This window comes from Harpia harpyja, chromosome 21 (genome assembly GCF_026419915.1).
Source record: "Harpia harpyja isolate bHarHar1 chromosome 21, bHarHar1 primary haplotype, whole genome shotgun sequence".
Lineage (NCBI taxonomy): Eukaryota > Metazoa > Chordata > Aves > Accipitriformes > Accipitridae > Harpia > Harpia harpyja.
Window position 1 is genome coordinate 6,009,854 of NC_068960.1, and position 25,442 is coordinate 6,035,295.

The window sequence follows — 25,442 nt, forward strand, 5'->3', positions numbered from 1 at the left end:
GGTGTGTTTGCAATAAAATGACCAGATTTCTGCTCAAATTCCTTTTTAAAGTTTTTAGGAAAAGACAATTTTAAAATGTTTTTTTTCTCACTGTGTTGATGAATTTGGTAAGAGGGTTTGCTTAAGGTATTTGTGCAAAACAGAGAATAATTTCAACAATTACTTTTTTTTTCCCCCGTTGCTTCCTATTAACAAGTCCACCTAGACTAATACTGCACAGACATTGGAGGAGGGACATGCACAGTGGCACACTTTGTTAGCAAGCATCATCAGAGCGTCTGGTACCTCCAGCCTTTAGGACTGGTGCAGCTATCAGTACTTTAATGGCACATCCAAAAGAAGCATTGCCTTAACAGCAGCTTTCCCCTTTCTAACCATCTGACTTTGTGAAATTTACTGAGCGAGTTTGCTGTTGTTGTGTTGTTTTCTCCTCTCCCCTCCTACCCCCCCCCCCCCCCCCCCCCTCCCCGATCCAACAGTGTGTTACTGCAGTATTTGAGTCAAAGTCCTTATGGTAAAGATGGATTCCCCTTTTTCAGCAAAAGCCTTGCTTAGCTTTGCATTATGCTGCGAGAAGCTAACTTACAGAACATACTAGTAAGATCATAGGCGACACAGATGGTGGGATTGAGGGCACCCTCAGCAAGTTTGCCGATGACACCAAGCTGTGTGGTGCGGTCGACACGCCGGAGGGAAGGGGTGCCATCCAGAGGGACCTTGATGGGCTTGAGAGCTGGGCCTGTGCGAACCTCATGAAGTTCAACAAGGCCAAGTGCAAGGTCCTGCACGTGGGTCGGGGCAGTCCCAAGCACAAATACAGGCTGGGCAGAGAATGGATTGAGAGCAGCCCTGAGGAGAAGGACTTGGGGGTATTAGTGGATGAAAAACTGAATATGAGCCAGCGATGTGTGCTCGCAGCCCAGAAAGCCAACCGTATCCTGGGCTGCATCAAAAGCGGCGTGACCAGCAGGTCGAGGGAGGGGATTCTCCCCCTCTGCTCTGCTCTTGTGAGACCCCACCTGGAGTACTGCCTTCAGCTCTGGGGCCCCCAACTTAAGAAGGACATGGACTTGGTGGAGCGGGTCCAGAGGAGGGCCACAAAGATGATGAGGGGGCTGGAGAACCTCCCCTATGAGGACAGGCTGAGAGTTGGGGTTGTTCAGCCTGGAGAAGGGAAGGCTCCGGGGAGACCTTAGGGCAGCCTTCCAGTACCTAAAGGGGGCCTGCAGGAAAGATGGGGAGGGACTTTTTACAAGGGCATGTAGTGATAGGATGAGGGTTAATGGTTTTAAACTGAAAGAGGGTAGATTTAGATTAGATGTAAGGAAGAAGTTCTTTACTGTGAGGGTGGTGAGGCACTGGCACAGGTTTCCGAGAGAGTTTGTGGCTGCCCCATCCCTGGCAGTGTTCAAGGCCAGGTTGGATGGGGCTTTGAGCAACCTGGTCTGGTGGAAGGTGTCCCTGCCCAGGGCAGGGGGTTTGGAACTGGATGATCTTTAAGGTCTCTTCCAACCCAAACCATTCTATGATTCTATTCTATGATTGTTTATTGTGCCTTGCCTAGGACTGTTGACATTTCTTTATCCTTCAGTAAACTTTGTTTTCTGTATTGGTGTGTGAAATCTGGGGGATAATTCCACCCTTTATTCTGAGTCACTGGGTACATTTCTGCTAAAATACGTGGAGTAACCAAAGTGGATGCAACTTGCAAATTCTCCTGCCTCTGACTGAATTAAATGACAAAGGAAAGAGCTGCCAAATGTGGATTCTTGACAACTTCTTTCTTCTCTCTCCATGTTCTTTCAAAAAAATAAATAGGATAGGAAAAGTTCCTTATCTAACTTAAGACGATTGCTGCTGAAAGTTAGATCTGGGAACATATGTGTTAGGAGTGTTTCAACAAGCAGTGACTGAACTCATGAGTCTCAAATTTTATGCAGACCAGGGCCTTTCCCCACGCCCCCCTTTGTTGTCTTTTCAAAGATCTAATAGACTCTTGAATAAAGGGTGCAAAACTGTTTCTTCTTTTACATCTAGTTTTTCATCTTTCTTGGTTCATTGAAAGATATTTTTCTGATCTGCATTCATGTTATCATTTGCTCCCATAGGAGTGATTAGATTGTGCCAAAGCATAGAGCGCGGAGTCCTTGAAGCAATTGAATGAGGAAGACGACTCACTACAAGAAAAATGCCCTGGGACATGAATTGCTTTAATTAAAACCTTCAGGCAAAAGTTAGAAGTCTCAAAGTACATCTCATGTAAATAAGATGGCAGTTTCTTACTGCTTTTTAATGTTGTTTCATGTGTATTACAGTCGAGCAAATCTGTTTTCCAGTAGTTCTACACCTACCGTATAAATTTGTATTTTTGTATTTTCATATTGCCATACAGATGTTAAGAAGCCTGTTTATGCACGAGAGTCAGATTCCCAAATGTAGTATTCTGTGCATGAAAGCAACAGTTGGAGGCTAAACACTGTTAAATTGACCGTTAAAAAGAAGTGATTGTACAGTAACTTTGAAAGCGGGATTCTCTCTCGTGCATTGCAGGAGTGAACAGGTTTCTCCAAGACCTCCAGTGATTTTATGCATAGGAAAAGTCCCATCAGAGAGATCAGTCAGTATTTAAAAATATATCAAAAAATTACTTGCTACTTTTGCAATACTATGCAAGATAAAACAGTACAGGTATTCTTTTTTAATATGCATTGATAAGTACTGCGTGTTTGTGTCTATGTATATACACACACAATACAAATATACATATATTTCAGGTGCAGGAATTTTCTAAGTCTCCACTAGCAGTGAGATGCCAAGCTCTCATTTGAGAGTTTCCACTCAGTATCCCACTAATGCTGCAGTTCTTTGTCATGCCTCCAGTTGCACTGGAGAAGAAAATACTGCTCCCCATCTCTTCTCCCCCCCCTAAATTTTCTCGAGGCATACTGCCTGATACTAAACCTTGGGAATAATGACAAAAATGATTCATTATTATTAAGTTAACCTAGATCATATAGGGCTTGACTTCTTCTGTCTGCATTAGTGAGTTTGATGTGTACTTTCCTTCCAGAGAAAAAGAAAATGTAAATTCTGCACAGAATAGCTGTGGGGTTCTCTTTATAAAATGTCTGCTTCTACTTAAGTGGGCTGATGGTAGGTTGGAAGCTTTTCATTGCTGCTGGTGGCATACTTCACTGGAGATTTCTGAACTCCATCAGTCCTTTATTGCTAGGAGTCAGTACGGCTTGGTAGATGAAGATCAAGACTAGAAATAAAATAAGATTTAATAAAAAAAAAGCGCCAAAATTTCAACCCTACCTTTCAGGAATTTTTCTGCCTAGCAGTGGAAGGCTTGCTCACCTTCTGCATTAACATTTTGCCATTATTGAAATGGCTACATCTGGCTTCCTTACACAGTGAGAAACAGGTAAATACTTTTGCACTATTGGGATAAATGAAGTATAATTTGGATATCTTGCTTTAATGTAGAGGTTTAGGCACAGACCTTCCTGTCAGCAGGGCGCTTTATATCTTCAAACGATGTTCAACTAAGCGTCATTATTAGCACACAGGCAAATTAAATTTATTTGTCACCAGTGTATTCCCATACCCATTAGCATCCCAGATATTTGCTTTGTGAATTTCCTTTATCAAAACTCCTAGGTTATCCTCTGCTGCCACAAAATCCTTCAATTGCCTTTCTTTGGACATCTGGTGGTATTAATTGCATGGTGGACCTTAGACAAGAATATTCTGCCCAGTTACATTTCTGGCTACTAGTGTGGCAGCAAGTATTATTAGTAGTTATTGTTGTGTATTGATTTGCATTTTCAAACTGCCTTTCATCGAAGACCATTAATGAGCCATGTAGTGATTAGTTTCTTTTTGAGCAGCTTCAACAGAGGTTGATGTAAGCAAAGTCGCAACAACCAGCTAGATGTCTCAAAATAGGAGTCCTGGTATCTTGCCGCGTCCCACTGGCAGCAGGCCTGCTTGGCTGTTTTGTAGTCTGGGCTGGTGGTGATTTAGGTACAAGTTAGTGGGTGTACTTAATTTTGGTTGTGCCTGCACTGCTTCCTTGTGATGGAAGATCAGGTGTCCCAAGGTTACTAATACTGGTGTAGTGTCTGTCCTGTGTATATATAAGGTCACCGGTTTATGGCTGTAACATAGTTAGTCTTTCCCTCTTGATGTAGACAAGCTAGGTCACAAGGTCCCAGGTTCTCCAGTATTGTGAATCTTGTGGCTGATGGAACATGGTGGTGTTCTTGCCTCTGGTGAGAAAGGGGTGTTTGCATAGGAGATTTGCTCAGTACCTTGCTGTGCTGTGTAAGCAAAGAATCCTTCTATCAATTCATACAAGAACTAACCCTGCCTTTTTAAAGGTCATTTCTGTCTCAGTCAGCTCTTAAAGTTCAAGAGGAAATAAACTGCTTAGAGTTGGCATTTTTCAAGTCAAGTGTCAACTTTCCAAGCCCCCAAGCCAGTGAATGCGGAGGAAGGAGAGATTAATAAGTGAGCTGCTTGGTTAATACAGTGATTGTGCAGAAACATTCCCTTTTTTCTTTCTTCTTTATGGGGCTTTGGAATGAAATGGAACATCATTGAAATATCTCACTTTCTCCCTTTCACTTTGCAATGCAAAAGTATCCAAAACTCTTTAGAACTGCTTCTTTTCTCATTAGTCCACTGACAGCAAGCAGAGAGTTTGTCAGCTCCAGTGAAGTAGGACACAAGGAACATCTTATGACAATGCCAATACCTAAAAGCTCCTTTAACCACAGAATCTTATTATCCAGTGAGAATAAAATGCACTTTCAGAAAGCAGCTGAAGGGTGAAGTCTCCAAGCAGGTGCTTGCCCTTAACTGCATTGATGCCTTTTCCCATGCAGGAGACAGTGGATCAATAAGGAAATAAACAGGAAGAATGGGCTTTATTAATCAGGTACAATGGAGGCAGCAGGGGAGATGATAATGGAAGACAGGTGGCAATCGAAGGGCATGCTGAGCACAGAGCATCTACTGGCTGCCAAAGTGCCTGTATTGGATGTGGGAGATGAAGGCTATGGAGGGACCAGCACTGCTAATTGTGATGTTGGGTAACTCCAGAGAGAGCGAGCTGTGCATTCCATTTATTGTGTTGGGTTTTTAGTTTCGGTCTGGGCAACTTTTTCCTTATGTATTTGTTTTGCTGGCCCATATAAGCTCTCATGGAAGGTTTTCAGCCTAAAAATTTCTTCTTTCCTTCGTAAAGGAGTTTGCAAAAATAAACACATCAGCAGCATTATCTTTCTTGCTTTGCTTTCAAAAAAAAAAAAAGTGCCATGGTACAAACTATTTTTTAAAGTGATAGATAAATTAGCCTTGCCCCATATCTCTGCGTTTTCCAGTTGTATGTTCTTAACCTTCTTGTTTTGGCTGGTACAGCTATGAATTCTTAATGTAGGAATGCTCTGCCTGCCCATCATCTTGTGGAAAATGGTGGTGATAGTGTATTAAGGGCTGTTTTTCCAAATCGCTTTAAAATAGGAATAATTTTCTGTTTTCCTCTGTATGCAGGTGAACACTTGATGTGAAATCTCACATGGTGTTATTTTTTTATGCCCTTTGGGTTTTTATGTAGTGCATGTTTGGTTTCTCTAGATACATATTTAAAAGAAGAGCCCTTTGGAAAATTTGGGTCTTTGAAGTTTTTCTTTGGTAGTCCTACTTGTTATTGTCACCTGAGATCGCTGAAAATGAATACTGTGTGTCTGTTAACCAGAGAGAAGATCATAAGCAGATCTCTTCTTGCATGAGAAGTTGATTCACAGTCCTTTTAATTCCTATTTGTGTTCTAACAGAAATACATGACGACAGGTGCTGTGAAGAGTCCTGGCTGGTGAGGCAGGGCAAGGTGAGGATCAGCCTGATTGTTCTGGTCTGAAACATCTGCTGCTCCACAGATTATGCACCTCAGCCTTATCTTTATATGCGTCTGTGGGACGCCTGTGATCTGCAGGCACTTTTTATCTCCTCTTTGCTGCATGATCCTTTTTTGCTGTCCTTTGCAAAGGCCGCACCTTTTGGATAGCAAAGTTGTGGTCTAGTTGGAGCTGTGTTGTATGGTGACCTTTGGCATGCAACGCGGTGCTAAGGGAATGAAGCAGTTCTCTACAGAAATGCCCTATCCGTTCCAAGCACTGAGAAAACCTGAACACAAGTATGTTCAAATACAATAGATAGTTATGGCCTTAATTCTTACATATTAGGAGATTTTGGGGAGCTTTTGAGTCCCTTTTTTTTTTTTTTTGCATGGGAAGCTTATGGTAGCAGAGACTGATCGGCTGGACCGCTTGCTGCCACAGCCAAGAGCTGGCAAACTGCACCTGTGAGAATAGAATTTTTTTTCCAGCTACTAATTTATAGTTTGGAAATTGACTATGACTCATGTGTGAAAGAGATTAAATGACAACATATTCACCTAAGAAAATACAATAAAAATGTGCACCTGATGAAAATTTAAGCTAGATGAGATCTGTTGGTGTGCATTAAAAATAAGCAAACCCTCTTTTTTAACTCTTTTCCCCAGATTTGCAATCAGATCAAAAATCAACCTAAACCAATGAATCAATGCCAGAAACTTTGGGAAAGTCTAATAAAGGAGCAAGGTACATTGATACTTCTCATGTTTTCCTCAGTTTCAAGCTTAAGGATTTCCTGAGCTGAAGGTGATACCTTTTTGTATTTAATAGCCCATGATGAATTTTCCTCCATTAATTTTTTTAGTTTTTCTATTGAAAGAGGCAGCTAACAATTGCTCCTTCTTCACCTCCTGCCACTCATGATTTTGCAGACTCACGATTGTTTTCATTCTCCTCAAGACTGCTGTAGCAGAATATAGTGCAGCTAAACTTCTGATTTTCTGCATTAAATCCGTTCTTCCTAGTTACTGAGTACTGGCCAGAGTAACACCTGACAGGGGCATGAGACTTTGGGTGGTGAAGATTTATCAGGGCTGGTCTTCATTATTTTCCATTAGATGGAGAGGGGAGAAATGATGCCAGTATGGTCAAGTGAGTATTAAAAGGCAGAATGGGAGCAAGAATGATTGCTGTGTTAGAAATGCACGCCCAAATCACTGTGGGCTGGGAGCTGGGAAGTGAGCAGATGAAGCAGAACTGATCCTGGTGTGACTGGAGAGTCTGACAGATGCCATCCCTTCCTGGGAATGACACAACACTTGGTATTGCTTTGCATTGTGGGAAGCAATGTTTGCAAACAGCACTAGTATCCCACTAAGTATCTCTGTAATTGTGTGTTGATTTTGCTACGGAGAGATTCCCATGAAGGTGAAAAAAGGCTGTGCTTCTTCCATATCCCAGGAGAGAGAGGGATGAAGAGTGCTGAATCAACCACTGTGTCCAGTAATGTCTCGTAAGCAATTCCATAGGAAATTGAGGCAGATTAGCCCAAATGGAGCTTTCATGCAACCTAAATTAGTGACTGTTGTGTGACTTCAGTGGTGCTGTTGTTTGGCTTGGAAAGGAAGAGGTGAGTTCTGCATCCTTTCAGATACACACATGGTGCTCCAGGTGTAGATGTGATGGTATGAGCTGTTACAAACCCTACAGCTGAGACACTCACTGATTGTGCAAGGACTCCTACTGTGTTTTAATCCAGTGTAAAACTGCTGGGCTAAAAGCACCACAGAAACAATCTTAACACTTGTGTGATGAATCATGGCGCTGCACTGCCGAGGGCAGAAACTCTTCACACCACGCCTGTTGAATCCACGCTGGACTACCATCCCTTCCCTTCAGCATTTCAGTATTTGCACATGGAGCTGGTTGATGCGTGATTTGTGATACTAACTGGCTGAAACCAAATTACATTGAACAGAGCTGTTCCTTTATGAGTGGTACAGAAACAAAATGACTTGTTTGCCATGTCTTTAAATTCATTTCCCTATCATAACTTCACCCCAAAATAAAGCATCTGACCTCTCTGCTCATCTAGTGATTTTGAAACCTGAAACTGCCGCATAAAGGCTATTTACATGTTCACCTGACTGGTTTCTGCATAAAGTATTCATTACCAAAAGATTGCATAGCATGTAGTATTGTTTTATTAAACATTTAAAAATATTGATGCAGAAGAATTGATGTAACAGGACTATAAATGTAGTTGTTCTGGCAGTTCTCCTTCCACAGTGACAGCTTTATTCCTCTTGCCTTACATTGGTTTAAGGGTTCTTTGAGCTAATTTGGGGGACAGAAATTAGAGGAAGGTCTAGGTAGGTCTCTGTGCCCTGCAGGTAAGTGCTAATAGTGTCAGCAGTCCAGTGCAAGATTCAAATAGTGCTGTGGATTTCTGGGTGGTAACAGGGAAAACAAACATCGACAGAATGTTTTAGGAATAAGGTTAGCAGGACTTCGTTAGTAAGTCTGATCTGGGCATATCCTTTTCATGGGGAGAAATCACTGCTTGGAAACATTGTCTGAGAAAGCAGTTTGCCTCTGCTCAGCTGCCCAAATATACCGGCTGAGCAGAGTGAGAGTGTGCAGTTATACAGTATTTCTTGGGGTTATGGAGAGTGGGGCTGCAGAGCCACTGCAAAAGGAATGGCAGATATTCATGGTGTGATAGTCTAGCTTGGAAAGATCCCAGTCTCTTTAGTCTAATTATCTGACACCAGATGGCTGGAGACCAGCTCTTCTCTGCTTTGTGGGTCTGTGTTTGCTTATATACATGCCCAAAATGGATGTATATGAGAATGAAAAGTAATTTAATGGGGATGAAGCTTACTCCACACTGGATGTTTTGGGGGCAGTTTCAGCTAACTGTACTGTTTTTCCTCATTCTTGTTCTTAGATACATGTTCTTGCTTTTATGTTTTTTTTCAATTTTAAAGTAGCCTTTGCCCCATATGGAAAATAGGAACCTGGAAGACAACATCAGGGTTGCAAGGTGAAGCTCTCAGAGGGTAGGAAATGCCAGAATTAAAGTCACCTGATGCCCCCTTAGTCTAGTTTCCTATACCATACAGGATTCCTGTTTCACTTGGCAGAGATGGTGGATTATGTTGACTTAATGAGCAGCTACAGCTATTAATGTTTTTCTACTGAAAAATTTAATGATTTATTAGTTATTTCATATGCTAGTCCTGTTATACCAGATGCAAACCAACGAGAAAGTGTAGCCTTATTTTAGCGATGCCATTCTGGAATAGTTAGGACTCATTCTTTCAAAACACTTAGCATTACCCAAGGCTTATGAGTAGCTGCTATTGATTTCAGCAGTAGTATCAGTGCCCATAATGACTAAGCACCAAGGACTACCTTTGAAAAGTTCATGGTATCAGCTGGGAGCTCTGGCATAGGCAAGAATTGGAACCAGGTTTTTTGGGAGACTTTCAGTTGCCTTAATGTGAGACCGTTCTCTTTAAGCAATTTCTGTGCTTCATTAATCTTCCAAATTCTGCAGCAAATGAGGCAGAGATCCTGCAGAAAACAGTTGCAGTTAGCAGCGAATCCTGATTTGTTATAAGAGCATGGTAGAAGAGATCGTACATTACCATGTCACATTGTTTATGCCCAAAGACACGGTGGCACTTGGAAAATTCATGGTTACAGGTCAGGTTATTTGGTCATGGAATTTTTAAGACCTTTGCAGTCTTAATATGCTTCCATATTTTGGATTTAACGATTAGCAGGTCTGTTACAATGCTATGCTTAATATGGCTTGGATCATGGTAGACTGCTTTGACGTAAGTTGAGTTAAAGCAGGTGGGAGGCGGATATGAGTTGAAATTAAATTGGTGCTTGTGAGAAAGAAAAGCCAAGAACAGCAGTCTGTTGGAGTGTTTGTCATAGATAGCTAAGTGACTTTTCAGCCATTCCATTACTTTTATCTGTGCCAATGTCCCATGGGTAAGTGCTAGGGGGTAGTACTTAATTATTTGGGTTTATTTGTTGTCAACAAGTATCCATTACGAATTCTCTTCTGAGTCCCCAGTGAAAACCTAGACAGGTTTTCATCACATAACCTGGAGGGGGTTTCACTGACAAAAGCCTGATGCTGAAATGCTGAGCTGTAGCTTTGAATTTTAGTGAGAATTATGGTGGGGGTCCATCACTGAATTGTTCTGCAAGAAATATTTTAGGCAATTGTGTTTCTGTAAATTCATTCATGTAGTCTTAGATTCAGATATTAAAAAAAAGAAAGTGACTGAACAGTAATACACAATACTCATTTCAATACTCATTTCACTGTGGAGTACAGTAATGCACATTGGAAATGAGGTCTCATTGGAAAAGGTAATTTGAAACAGATCCGCAGAACCTTCACGAAGCTATAATGAGTCGTGAGTCTGTGAGGGCTCACTTGTTATATTGCAGTGGAGGGTTTAATGTTTTGTTTTTCTCATCGAAACACTTTGACCCTCTTTATTTTATTAAGATAAGCTATTATCTAACTGTCAAGAACCTAGAATTTCAGCAGATTTGTTTGCTGACAAGTTGGTTCAGCACAACCATTCTCCTACTCACGTCTTTCCCTATTTCAAGCAAATTTTCCTTTTTTTCACTCCTCTTTATCAGTCCTTTATCCTGTACAACTCCTCAGCTCTCATGCTGCCTATTCCCAGATGACTTTTCTGCTCTCATGATAAGTGTTGGTTTGAATGCATAACAGAAGTTGGAAATACTCTTAGTCACTCGTGATGTCTGTGCTGTGTTGCTGTGCTTCACACCAGTGCTGGAGAGTTGGGCCCGTGACTTGACAGCTTGCTGGGAGGGAGAATACTTATCGAATTCAGAGCATTTACAGGAGATTTTTTACAATGCACATTATACTGGATTGGGTTGAGAAAACTATGTGGTCCCTTCACCTCACTTCCCACTTTTGACTGTGCAACAAATTGAAATCCTTGCCACGTGTATTTGGGGGTGAGTGGGGTTGGTGGGGAAGGATAGAAGTAGAGGCTTAATCTCTGTAGTAAGGGAGAAGCCGAAAAAGACTAGTACAAAAAGAGTGAGAAGTTTTGACTTTCTTCATCATATTTGAGCATGGCCATGAGTTCATCCAGCCCACGAGTGTGATTATAGATTGGTAACTGATGGGGCCAACTGCATTATTCATTATGGTTCAGATTGAAATGAAATCATGGAGGGCAGTTTTCTGTCTCACACTTCAAGGTCAGATGAGAGTATTTATTATTCCCTCTCTGTTTATCTGTGAATGCAAATTGAATTTAGTGATTTAAATTGATGAAATGTTAGAAATATAAAACTCATCAGAGCTGACATGAAGAGAAATTACTGGGTAGAGCTGGCCAGTGACTTCACCATCCCATGTACAGGCCTCTGCTTTGATCAGTAATTATTTCAATCTTTGGGTTTTCTCATTCCCAGTTTTGTTTCAGTTGTTGTCATTTTTATTTTCAAAGAAAAAAGTGTAATAACACTTTGAAGCATTTAGAATTTGAATTAGATGATGTAAATAAAGCCAGCTGCAGAGAGGATGCTTGGATCCTGGCTGGAAAAAAGGTTTTCTTTCAAAAATTCTTCCTTGGGGTTGGTTTTTTGGAGCTTTTTTGTTTGTTTGTTTGTTTTCTTCCCTCCTATGACAGTTCCTTTTCTCCAGTATTTTGCTCCCTTGCATTGCACTGTATGTTCAAAGCTGGCATGGGGTGTGATGGGGAAGGGAGCAGCCGTTTGCCATCTTTTGGTGCTGAAGCTCCATGCATTTCCTTACTGACATATCGCCCACAGGCTGACCTTCCTCACCAGCCAGTGTTTTTAGGAGAGCAAAAACTAGGATCTGCAAAGGGGACCAAATAAGCATGGCTGTCTTATTGAGATAATCGGAATGGAGATACTCTCTTCCCAACCCACTGTAATGCATTTTGAACAATTTAGTGAACATCTTGGCTCTGTTCGGTGTATCAGTCTGTGGTCAGCAGGCATTGCCATAGTGTGCGTCCTGTTTTCTGCAGGGTTGGCAAGACACTTTTAACTTGTACGGGGGGGATTATTCTTATCTCAGAGTGGGAGTGGAAAATCGTTATCAGTGAATGCTCTTTAAAAATAGGCAGTCCTCTGTAATTGCCAAATGCCACATGCCACATACAAAATTATGATACAGAGATAGATGATACATGCTGTGCAGGCTATATGCTGTGTTAATAATTGTAGAGGACTGTTGTTTTTAACTCCTGCTTTTTAATTACCTGCATTTTATTAAGAACGTTTAATATTTGCTTCTCTACCAAGCACTGCACAGGGAATCAGTTTGCTCAGAATGCAAGTGTGTCTAACTTCTTGTTGATTCAGAACAAGAGCTGTGAGCATTTGGACATACCAAAAGCCCTTAATAGATTTGTCTACATAAGCTATTATAAATCACTTTGTGTATTCAGCTATCAGCTTGATTTCTCCTGTAGCCAATTTTACCGAAGACGGCAGCATTTTCAAGTTAGTAAGCATACAACAAGCAATGTGGGTTCAGGAGTTTTTAAATATCAGTAAAAGTTTTATTCGCCAAATAAATGCCTTTAATAGAAGCTTTGGCCTTATGAACGCTTCAGTGTTGGAGGCTTAGAAAAAGGATATTTATGCCTGTAATTATCTCACCCTTGAAATATTTTACATTCCAGAATTCAGTGATGGATGTATTTGACAAACTATTCATGTTTCAACTTAAAAGCAAAACAACACAGAAGTCTCTCGTTTATTAATTAAGACATTGTTTTCATTCTCATCTTGATGGTGGATGTGGAAAGCATGTTTATTAGCGTGACAGTAAATCTTGTGTCGAGTGGCTGATTAATATCCATTCAGATAGAGCCACACTGGCCTTTGCATTTTGGCAATGCTCCTGTTCCTGGTTCCTTTGGGTTGTGGTCAGCAAAGCTGCGTGTGTTGCAGCAAGAGTGTTGACCCTGTAATGAAAGGAGCAGAGGGTGCCTGATGTGAATTTCTTTTAGTAAATCCTAACTCCTGCCAGTCAATTATGGCTATTGTACCAGGGCTGGGACATAAAATTTGTGTTATTTCTGTTCTATAACTGTTCATTTCTGAGCCTGATATTTATGCTGCTGGTTAGGGAGTAAAATTAAATACAGCCTCAACGATAAAACATATTGTCAGTGTACCAATAAAGCTCCGAACATCTGTCTGCTTCTTACCCATTTCATCTGTCCACACTAGCAAAATAATTCTCTTTATGTTGTTCCCTCATTATAAATTCAGTATGATTCAAGTCTTCTTTGTATGTAGAGCAGCAACATGGTGTATGAACTGCTTATTTTTGAATGATTTGTGATTTATGGAAGCCTAATGATGGTGAGTTACATAAAAGGTCTTTGAGAAAATACAAAGTGTGAACCAAGAGAAAGTTTGCAGATATCTGCTGAAGACTTGGGAGAAATAAATAGCAAGAGGAAAGCTTGTCTTCCTACCGACTCTGTAGACTGTTTCGTATAGTATTTTCTGTAGTGGTATTTCATATGGCTCTCTGTAAGGCACAGTGCAAGCTTTAAATAAAATACAGCCCATGTGATTACTTCCACTAAAGATGTTAATATTTTGTATCATTGTTCCTTCTGAATGTAGTAAGCAAATAACAGATAACATGGAAATGTTGGCCTCCATAGTTCCCACTCGTGTGTGTCGCAGTAGCAGCGCAGTGTTTGAGAGCAGGGATGGATGCTGCTGCTTCAGTTTATTCACAGTTTTGTATGTGAAGAAGAAAGGTAGCAGAACAAGATGCCAAACAACCTTATTTTAATACAAATTAGCACCCAGACCTTTGACTTTTGAGCTGAAATACTTATAGCACTAAAATAATTTCCTCCTTCCTGATGTTTGTTTTTTCTAGTTTACCTGCCTTAAATTTGTTAGTTTAGGCAGCTCCATTCTGCAGCAGTGTTCTCAGAGCTCCCCTCCATCTTTTCAGCAGCATTTTATAATGGATCAATTTTTTCCTTTTTTAGCATAAGATGGAAATTTTTCTGTTTTGCCAAGCCCCACCATTTCTTTCCTGTGTCCTGGCCCTTTTTAAGTCAGACTGTTTTTATCGTCATCTTCTCCCTTCTGTTTTTCCTTTTTAATTCCCATCCCAGATGGTTGTGGTTCCTGTCAAGGCAGGTTAGGCGGAGGCTGAGGGGGTAAGAAGTCTGTGCCAGAAATTGGAGGTTGGAAGGAGCCTTGAGGGAGGGGACAGACAGGGATGTTCTGCTGCTATCCACTGGACGATATGAAGACATGCTGGAGTTACCCTGTTGCTACTTATGCCTTCATGTTGGCTTATAAAACCCAGGGGAGAAGAACTGGAATGAAAAATAACATTTTTGTTCAAGCTCTCTGTTTATCAGTTTCCAGTGTGGTTTATGTCTTTGTGTACTGTCTATAAATGTGTAGATATGTTGAGAAGGCTGCAAGTTGTCAAGCCTCAGGAATGGGTGCGCTTTTCTTCATCCAAATGTCTTGCTACAAAACAATTTCCCTTGCTCCTTTTTGCCTCATTAGCTTGTGTGCTAACCTTTTTATTTTGGACCCTGTCATGAAGATGTTGATAGTTGCAGCCTTTTTCTTTTTTCTGTTATGTATGTGCGATAGCACTGTCATGGTGTTTTCCCTCTGTGCGTCTTCAGTGTTCTTCCCATCCATGCTCTCTGGTTTTCGGTGCTTTCTCTTTGATGTGATCCTCGTATCTGACAGTTGGCCCTGGTATGTGCAAGTGTCTCATCTTTTCCCGCATTGCAACATGACCCAGACAGTGTTGCTCTTCTAATTGTCTCTGTGCCGCTGTGCGTTTCTTGTTTTCCTCTCAGGTTGATATACAGACTGGTTCTGGCATCCTGTTTGCTTTCCCTGTTAATTTTTTTAGTATCTCTGAGGTGGTAACTTGGCTACCGAAAGGATGGAATGATTAAAATAATGTTTTATGGATCATTGGGGGGGGGAAAAAAAAAGCTGTCAGCTGCTTTTGTAATTTTTTGAAGGAGATTATTAAAATGTATCTTATAGCTTCAGTATTCACTCTCAGCCGTCATTGTTCTCAGTCTTTCAAAGAACATTCTGGAAAATGAAGTTTTATCATTAAGATTACATTAAAGTGGATTACAGAAGGGAAGAGCAAAATATGAAGAGTCTCAACAGCTCAGAACAGAAAGATGTTGGCATCTCATTCAATGGGATGTGCAAGAAGGAACACTAATAGGCTGATAAACAGAAATGACTTTTTCTCTTTAAGGCTTAAAAGGTTTACTTTGAACTTGCAAAGATTTTTAGAAATGCCAGTTCTCCAAGCTTATGTTGAATGGAGAACTTTGGGCCTACTTTATTTTATTTTTTTAATGCTCGTTTTGAGTGAGCAATTACTTTTGAAAAGCCAGAGGTGTCATCAGTGTGGAAGAAGAGTGCCCATGTCGAACTTTTAACAGCATTTGCTGCTGGGCACCTACATTCAAATCCTGTTTTGTGTCAATAAGGAATATAACTTACTTTCTCGATTTTTTTCTTATAGAGACAGCTTATGTTGTATTTGGTGCAGTTTCTGGAAGAATTATCAATCTGTCCTAAGAGAGGAAGAGAGGATCTCAATAATTTGCGTTGGCATGGTGTGGAGAGTTGTAAGGAAGTAGGATTTCATGCTTCCTCTAGCAAGGAAACCTATGGTAACAGAGTCAGTTCAGAGAGTTTGAGTATTGTCTCTGCTTTCATAGACATCTCTGGCATTTAAATTTTATGTACATTAACATCACATGTGATCTGAGGCTGAAACATAAACAGATGGTGGTGTTCTTTCCGAACACCATGCAATGGCTGAGGAAATTGCCCATTTGTCTCTCTTTGCTTAACTTTTCTCATGTTTTAAAAGTCATTTTCCAACCTAGTTCAAGAGGTATGTGTGTGGTTGGATGTCTGTGCTCTCCATGAGATGTGAATCTCAAATATTTTTCATTATTTCAAGAAGGAAACCTCGCACATATCTCATTTTTCTTTGTGAATGTCAACTCAATCATAATCCGTAAGTCTACTCAGCATTTATAGAAATAGGTCACAATATTGGGAGATTAGGAAAAAAAAAATTCTCCATTGTCCTATCAAAATGTTTTGCAATACTCAAATGTGAGATTCTGGCTGTTTTGTAGTATTTAATCTTATGTTTGCATTTTTTCTATTGTTCTGACCCTAATCAGGACTAAGTTTCTTTGATAGAGCAAATAATATTTGCAGTAAGGTTTCTGTAGTGCGATTTAATTTGTTATAACACAGTTGATGAAGTTTTGGTACCTATATTTACCCTATGCATAAAAAAAGAATATTGTTGAACAAACTCTAATGAATCTTAAGACAGTAGCTGAGGTTACCTAGTCTCACCCATCTGTTCTGCCCTGTATTGGAGGCTGACCTGTTGCAAACCTGCTAGGCTGGCACATATGCATGGGTGTAAAGTCTGTCTTAGCACAAGCTTAGCAAAGTCTGTCTTAGTACAAGCCCCATGGAAAGGGGGATAAGTGTTTTAAGCCTAGGATTTTGAGAGGCATGGTGTGATGAATCTTCCTGTTACATTTTAAGACGTTGCCCAAGTTGTGTCCATCTACCAGAAATTACTGTCAGCCTAAATTGCCCCTGAAGGGGTGTTTAAGGTATAGGATACTGTATTGTGAGCTGAGCAGCTGAGGTGTGAGCACATGTTTGCATTTGCTAGCTATACTGCAAAGTGGTAACCTCCAACAAAAGGATGGGCTGGAGACCAGTGGTGGGTAGCTTTATAATTTGGCAGCCGTAACTTCTGAATGATGTGAGGTTTGTACGTTGTAAGTAATCACTTCTTGAGTGACATATATGTGCTTGTGACATTTGACCACTTAACTTTATCCCATATTTCACAATATGCCAGGACTCAACCTGCTATTTGTCGTCTTTGGATGTTGGTTTCTAGGAAGTTTTTTAGTATGGATTTATTTTGTTGAATCTGACAAGAGTTGATTCTCTACTTCATCCTGTGGAATTCTTGCATTGTTCAATAAGCAAAAGGCTAGTGTTTCTATTAAGTATCCACAAGACTGAATTTGAGATGTTTGCTGAGGTTGGGATGGGGAAGGGAGCATCCAGTGCAAGGCTGGCACTGCTTCATGTTCCATCGCCACAGATACTACTCTTGGGCACAGGTTCCCTTTTTGACTGATTAATTAAAACAGAACCAGGGAAGTAGTGGTGCCCTGGTAATGAAATTATCCATTTTCAAATGCAGATTTGAAGGCCTCTTTATGAACTTTCCCACCTGAATACAGCAATGAAGAGACTATTTCACAGTCCCTGATTATTAAATTGGTCTGTGAATGGTTCCAAATTGAACTGGAGCTTTAAACAGGCTTCTAATTAATCCAGTGTTTTAAAGTACATGTTTTTTTTCAAGGAGGAGGATTTTGAGGTAGGGGCACAGCTGCTTGGAGATTTTGGTGAATTCCTATATAAATTTCCCAAGAAGCACAATTTGGTGACCTGGCAGTGCACGATGTACCTGATTTACGCTAAGAGTATCTTTTAAGGTAGTGTTGCCTTTCGGATCTATCTAAACACTACCTTAATGATAGTGCTATTTTATTTAAAAGCATTTTTATTTATTTTCTTTTAATTATAATGGTAAAGAATACCCCTCTGAAGCACTCATAAATTTTCCGGTGTTGTTTTTAGCATCAGAGAAACAAAGATCTTCTGTTCCTGACTAAGCTAGAGATGTTGGTTTTGATCTTTCTAGCTTGCTTGAGGGTTTTTGACTTGTGTGCAATACTTTTTTTCATGTCCTGCTCACTCTTTAAATACTTAGTTAGTGCAGTCCTGGATAAACTTGCCATACTTAAATTATGAACTGACTTTTAACATCACAAGTATTATTTCACTGGTATTTTGTTATTGATCAACTACTTTGCCAGCATACTTGATCTGTGATGAGCTGCTTGATGTGTGCCTTGGAACAGCTGTCCATTAGCGTCCCAGCAGCAGAGTGAGTATCTGAAGGGCATGCATGAAGAACATCTGCAGGAATACATGGATAATTGTGTGTCACCATGTCATGCTGCGCAGAGAGCTGAGAAGAAGAGGGACCAAGCTATTTGGCTTAATTGAGAATCGTGTCCACACTGCAAAAGAAGTGCTAATCACCTGGCCTCAGAAGACATTTCTCTTCCAATATAGATTGCTGGCAAGAGCAATGTGCAGGTGGTGGCTATAATTACTTGCTGAGTATTATCTGTCTGTCAAAGCAGATCATATTAAACCTCAGTTTTACTTCTATTTTGTTAGAAAAAAATGAAAAGATACAGTAGAACTCAAGATTGTGTGTCGTTTGTTGAAAACAAGCATCTTCTCAAAGGCAAACCAGTTGATTTTGAAATAGATATGCAATTATTTAAATGCTTTGTATATGTGAGGTTTCAGTAGTTGTCTTGTGCTGAACAAGAAGGCTGTCACTGGGATGGTTCTCCTCTCATATCTCTTTCTGAGAACGGCTGATAATGAGACTGCAGATACTCAGTTTCCAGTGGTGCAGCTGTAAGATGAAATGGCACCAGCCCCTGTGTCCTGGTATCATGGTGATGCTTCTCCCCTCAGGCTTTTCTGATCTGTCTGACTAAGAGACAGTGGTCAAGATTTCACAAGTCTGTGTTCTCTTTCTTAGTGCCCGAATACTAGAGAAGGCCCGGCAGCAGCTACAGGAAGAAATACTACGGATTCAGAGCCAGCTCTTGGATGAGAAGAAGAAACGTGAGCAGCACGAAGCACTGGTCAGACGGCTGCAGAAACGTGTACTGCTACTCACCAAGGTGAGTTTCTAGATAATGTTTGGAAAAGCCTGTGTCCTTATTTCTTTCCTCCAGGTACAGTCCTTGCTATTTCTTCTTTGTTCACCTCTGTAACTGCTACTACAAAGTTGCTATGGGGTCTTCGTATAGTGGGTGCTATAAGACACGTGAAATTTGTATTTAGGACTCCATTACAATAAAAGTACTAGTTCATCCTAAGGCTTTGCTAGGGTTCCCCCATCCGGGCTCATGCTGTGTTGGCGATACGTGACTTTGTCTCAGGCTTGGCATTTGTGCGAGAGCAGAGAATTGAATCATGTTGTCGCTAGAGTGTTTTGAGCCACTGAAGGGAATTTATAATGGCTTTGGCTGCATCGCCTCCTTTCCTAAAGAGAATGAAACGACGGCACCTTGTCAACTGTTCCTGTGGAAAAACAATTTACAGAGAGTAAGAGATTTGCCTTCTTCTTACGCTGAGAAGTCTGTTCAAATGTAATGGTAGGCACTAGACCAGTAAATTGAAAATACGTTTTAAGATTCTTTCTATAGGATATATCAGAGAAGCCTGCATTATCCTATATCAGGTATGCTCTCGTGATGAAATTCTGTACAATAATTTTGAAGTCTGTAGAGCATTGAAAACTTTATATTAAACCTGAGAGTGCTCTTTCCCAAAGGGAATAATAATTCTCTATAGTCAGAATGATAGTTACTTCACTTTCCAAGAATACTCCTTACAAAACTTCACTCATCTGAGCAGTCTCCCTGATGTTATAAAGCTGCTCACGTAAGTAAGCTTATGTATGTGCATAAGGTCAGACTCAAGTAGTTAGAGCACGTGAGGGGGAGCCATGCACATTACTGTGTATGGGGAGGAAAGATGCTGGTATGGGAGTGTCTGAGCAAAAGGGAAAGGAGCTGTTTGGTTGCCTGTGCTTTAGGCTTTAATTTTCAGTGTCGACTAAAGCATTTTGATTGATTTTAATTGTGCTGCACCCAGTTCTGTGTAATTCCGTGTCATTGTTGAGCCAAAGAAGCTGTGATATATGGTGCAGTAAGCAGGGCTTCTTGAAGCATGAAGCAGCCACTTTACAAGAGGATATTCTATCAGATCTTCTGGCTGCAAAATTTGATGCCATGGAGAGTCACATAAGTGAGAAGAGAAAAATGACAGCAGTTCTTTCTGCTTCACACTGAGGTAGACACTGCAGTCAGGGTGGATGGACCAAACTCTCTCCATGGAAACAGAAAAGGCATCTCTTCTTAGTCTTTCTAATACCCCCAGCAGCAGACAGCCCTCCATAGTGTTCTAGTTTGTTACTGGCATGGCTGGATATGACACAGGTGGATACTGAACCTAATAAAAATCCTTCCTTTACAACCTTCTCAGCTGTCTAGCATTGCGCTGGGCTGCTCAGCCCTGAAGGAAGTTTCTCAGATCATTTCTAAAATATTCCCTTTGTTAACTTATTTCCAGTTCTCAGCAGAAACATGTTTTGTTGTAGAACACAAAATATTATTACTTTTCTTTAAATACTGGACAAAAAGACAACAGTACTTTGTCATGTAATGGATTGTACCCTAATTTATATAGAAAGACAGAGCCTTTGCTTTGTTTGCTATCCTCCCCCTGAAGAGTAGAGGAAACGTTGGAAATGTCCTTCATCAGACCATGACAAATAAACTCCTATTTTGACAGTGGAAGTTTTCAGTGTGCTCAATGATTCCTCAACTGACCTGTTTTAAAGGAATAAAGACTTTGCTGTTCTCTGAAAATTTATATTCCAGAGAATGCTAGGCGTCCTTTGTGAAGAAGTACATGCATTATGGTACTTGGGCAATCTATCCTTGGCACTGTTTCTCCCGCTGGTTGCTCTTCTCATGCAAAACCAGAAGAAGGAATTCCATTTAATTAAAAAAGTAGGATATTGTGATTTAAAATGAGATTGAGCAAATATATTGCCTGTTAAAAATAATTATTTTACATTGAAAGCATATCACCTAGAATGGTATTTAATCATCTAATTAGTGCCATCAGTAGTACAGTGTCCTTCTATGTAATTTGAGAATGGAAAAGATGAGCGCTCTCTATTGAATCTTTGTCTTGTTAAATAGGACTGTGAAAATCTAATTTGGGGGAGACTATTATATATATGATTGAATTGCTATTGCTTTTGATAGTGTGATTTTTGCATTTGTGTATATTTGACCCTCTAGTAGGGCAGTGAATCTGTTCCTGTATGCTGAGCAAATAAGGATTGAAAGGCATCAGATGTGTTTAACAGTGCAAGTTTAATGCAGTAATAGCTATCTTTTCTTTTGGCTCAAATAGTAACCTGGAAGTCTCAGGCCTTGAATATGTTTTAAAAGACCAATAGAAAATGATAAACTGTTCTTCATCTGATAACAGCAGTGCCTAATATTTTAATAGTAAACATACTGTCTTCAAGAGGTACTTGCTTTGCCAATCTGATTCCTTCTCAGCTTACTTTTATGGCTATTGAATTTTTTTCCTCAAAATTCAAGCAATACTTTTTGGTTTTCACAGATTGCCTGTCTCACTTGTTCAGTTTTGTTCATTTTCTACTTGCCACAGTCTCTGTCTTTCTTGGTTGCTCTCATATTTCCATTTCAGTGCATTTAACTTCTCCCTCCATTGCTTGCTTCCTCGCCTCATTTGCTTCTTTTGGGCTTTCTTGACCTTACTTGGGCCTTTCCAGTTGGTTTACTGTTTGGAATTGGCACAATTGTCAGTTTAGGATACTTTGGTGAGTCACTACAAATCTCTCTTACCTGGCAGACTTGAAGAACAGCGTTCTCCAGTCTTTGACTTACTAGTGCAGTGGTCCAGCCCAATCGATTCTGCCTCTGACAGTGGGCTGGCGTAGGAGCTGTGTCCTGGTTATTCCTGTTGACAAACTGCTGTTTAGAACATGTTAGTTGATTACTTTCTCCCATATGTCCTTGTAAATCAGGGCAGTACTGAAGTTTTCTGATCTACATGTTTTCAGTGAAACATAAGACTAGATTTGGACACCCTAGAGGTTTTCAGACATGGATGGCTTGAAGGTATCTCCTGGAGTGTCACTCTATTCACTTAAGGTGATGAAAAAGAAATTGATGTTTGAACGGATGTATTCACTTGCTCTTTTAGAAATCCACTTGGCTGGGCTCGCTGTCTGTTATGCTGTCTTTTTGCTTTGGCTTTGCTCAGAGTTTTAGGGAAATCTCTAATCTTTGCTTTATTACCTGAAGTAGTTCTGATACAGCAGTAGTGGGAGATATCTGAAATGCTGGGGAAAGACCTAGTCCACCTCTGCCCTTTTTCTTGTTTGATTTACTGTTGTATTGGCTTTGAATGCCATGTTTACCTACACAGTTTCCTACCCTTTCTGAAAAACCTTATCTGAGTGCAAGCAGCTGATTGAGTCAGTATTTAATGGAAAAAAAGCTCTTGTCTATTTGTTTCAGGAGGGCAGCTTTCAGGAGGCACAAATGGACCTTGTGCAGCAGAAGCGAGGCTGGAGAAAAGCAATAAAGGCATGCTGAAGGGTTCCCAAAGCTTTCTGATGTGGAGGACCAAAAGTTGTCTTGCATGGATCTTTTTAGGGTTGTCACCTCCTCCTCTCCTCATGTGTTTTTACCTGGTTGTGATCAGCCCTTTAGCTGTATTCCTTACTTAGCTGCTGTTAGGGTTCAGACCTACCAGCCTCTTCTCCTGCACGCCTGCAGTTCAGTGACTCCTTAAACAGTTATTTCTTCTGCGCACAGAGCTGGTGGACATAACTGCATGAAGCTGCAGACTGAGTTGGAACAGCCTATAACATGTGCAGCAGATTTGACCAGAGACAAAATGCCCTGCTTTTTTGCAGCCAGTGTGTGATCCTTTGCGGGAAGCTCTTGCCCATTTGCATACACCAAAACTCAAAATGGGAAACCCAATTTCAGCTACTTCTTGTAACTTATTCCAAAGAAGTCTGAATTGCTTCTCAGATTGTAGACTTTGTGAATGTACACTGTCCTAATTGCATCCCTTGCTCTTGTATAAGGCATAATGCAGCAAATGAATTAATCTGATTGTACTGGATATTGTTTTTTTGTTTTGTTTATTTCCAGTCTGTGCATTTGTCTGCCTTTGGGTACTCCACTGCCTGGAGAAGAGGCTGAAAAATTCCATTTTGTTTTCTAAGCTTTCGACCAGATCATGTGATCTGATAGGAAATCTGTTTCCATTGAGACATAATTTAGGCCATCACCATAAAAGCTGGAGATTAAACAAGTATTGATTAACCAACTCCAGCTGACTGTTTGTACCACATGTTCCTGGCGATATTTTTGCAAGAGTCAGTGCGAAGTATGTAAGTGACTCCCAGAGACGAGAATGGCAGAGATGCATCAGAAATGGGACTAGGTAATTAAACTGTTCATTAAGCATGGCAGATGCAGAGTTCATGACTTGATTTGCCATCTGCTTTGTTTTGTAATCAGTAAAGATTTAAAATAATGCTGACAGTTTCCCTGTCATATTGGGTCCTGCATTATATTTTTTCTTAGGGGGTAGATGATTTTAAAGCACAAGGAAGGATCTTAAAGTTCTGGGGGTTCAGTGAAGTGGGTGAATTAACCCTTTTCCTGGGATATGTAAAAAACTAGCTTTAAATATTGCACTGAGTAGCAATAAAAACAGCCACTCTGGCAAACAGTTGCCTTGCAACAGACCTTCTTTTGGGTATCATACCCTGTGCTCTGTGTCCAGGTAGCATGGACGGCTTTGGGGCAGAACTGAGCCACTCCTCTGTGTTATGAGTAGTATCGAATGCCTTTCCCTGGCTATTATGATATGATGCTTCTTCCTTCCTTCAATCCACTTCATGACTCCATGTATATCATTTAAGCAGTGCCATTACTCATGCATCACCAGCTGTGCTGCCACTGTATATGTGATTGTTATGCTGTCAGCCTGACCCTTGCCAGTCCTTTCCCTCTGCTCACCGTGTCTCCCCTTCGCAGATTTTTATAAACCCATGGAAGTTATCTTCCTTTTTATGCCTGCAAAGAAATACATTTTAAAGCAATTCTACTGCTCCCTCTTCTGTGATTCAGCGAGGCAAGTTTTGTCGGGTGAGGTAGTACTTACTAGATCATCCTGCATGCTTGAGAAGAGGGAGACAAGGCACTCTGTGTTTGAAAGAGGCTCAACAACCTTTTAGATTGAGCACAGTTCCCTTTAATTTCAAGTTGATTCTATTAATCAGTTAAATAATTTCAGAGAAAAGGTGATTGGTAGTTATGGGCAGAGGGGGATGACAGCAAGGGAAGAGAGAAGATCATTAACTGCTGTGGGACAGAGAGAAAGAAGTAATTGCTGCCTGTGGAGTACAGGGGGTTTGAACAGGTCTCTGCTGAATTGTAATTTTTAGTATTCAGTAACATCATGAATTTTAACTCCCAGACTTCTCTTGTAGGGTGCCTTTTTTAAAGGATGAGGACTAACAAGTCAGAGATGAGGTAGATGCTTTTATGAAAAATCTCCCCTCTCCTGCCCGTTAGCTGGTGTTGTATTGATCCCAAGTTCAGTCTGGTACAGGGTGGTTGTTGGGCTTCGTGTTTGTGGTTTACGCAGGAATGTCTGGGTTACTGGATAAAGCATGCTAAGTTTTGTAAGGAGAAAGTGGGATTTGGGAGTTTGATGACTGCTGCTGTAGACATTTTCTGTTGGGGTTGAGGAACTATCACATTTTGTGTTTGCTTTTGTTGGTCTTTGACAGCCTTGTGTCTTGTGAGGTGGAGGTGCTTCAGGGAAAGAGAGTTCTGGGAGGATTTCTTTTAATGCTAGGGGTTTTTTTTCCCCTGTATAACCAAATTTGTTGTGATTTTTTTGAGTAACTTCTTCCAGTTACTTACTGTCATGTGTTGATCCTGATCCACCTAACCACATTCTGGAGCTTGGGCAGCTGCCTCCCAAATGTAGCAGAGTTGGAGGTAATTTGCTGTACCACTCTTTGCCTGCAATAGATGATCTACAAGGAGATACTGCAAATATTTATTCTGACAACACTTTTCCTGTCTGTTGTTTTTTTAAATGTCTGTCACTGGTCTACTTTACCTTTCTTAATCATCTTGCTGTCTCCATTGTAAGGACCTTGCTCTCACCTTCCATATGTAACAGCTTTCTAGGATCTATTGACCTAGTTTCAAATGTCTCTAGATCTCAGAGTTTGAGAGTGATTTTTCTCCTTTGTCTGTACCCCACAATTTGTCTGCTTCTGGGTTTTATTTAGCTTGTAATAGAGCGGTCTGTCTGTAGTTTTCATGGAAGTTGCTACAGAAAATACAAAAGAACAGATATAAATTTTATCAGCCTTCCATAGTCTTGACTACATTACACAAGTCACTCAGCTCTGCAACTATAGAAACATAGCAATGTTGGTGGCTTCACCCTGCCTTTCTCATGAACCAGTCGTAACATTTAATGAAATGGTTTCATCTGCAGTGCCTGCGCTGCCCTTTCTGTAGCATGCCGATCAGAATCCCCCAATACTCTAACGGCAATTTTTGCAGAGATTTGTACAATGACAGACTAACTTTGTGCTGATTTATACTGATGCTTCGTTATATTCATTACAAGATCTTATTTGCATGCTTG

The 25,442-nt window shown here is 40.5% G+C and overlaps 1 protein-coding gene across 2 annotated transcripts in view; it reads left to right on the forward strand.

Moving 5' to 3' along the window:
* Positions 1–25,442, forward strand: part of MAD1L1 (mitotic arrest deficient 1 like 1) — a 385,605-nt gene that overhangs the window by 98,796 nt on the left and 261,367 nt on the right. For both annotated transcript variants that reach the window (XM_052773151.1, XM_052773153.1), the window contains exon 11: positions 18,673–18,817. In XM_052773151.1, coding sequence (XP_052629111.1) covers positions 18,673–18,817 — 145 coding nt within the window. The remainder of the gene's footprint in view (positions 1–18,672; positions 18,818–25,442) is intronic.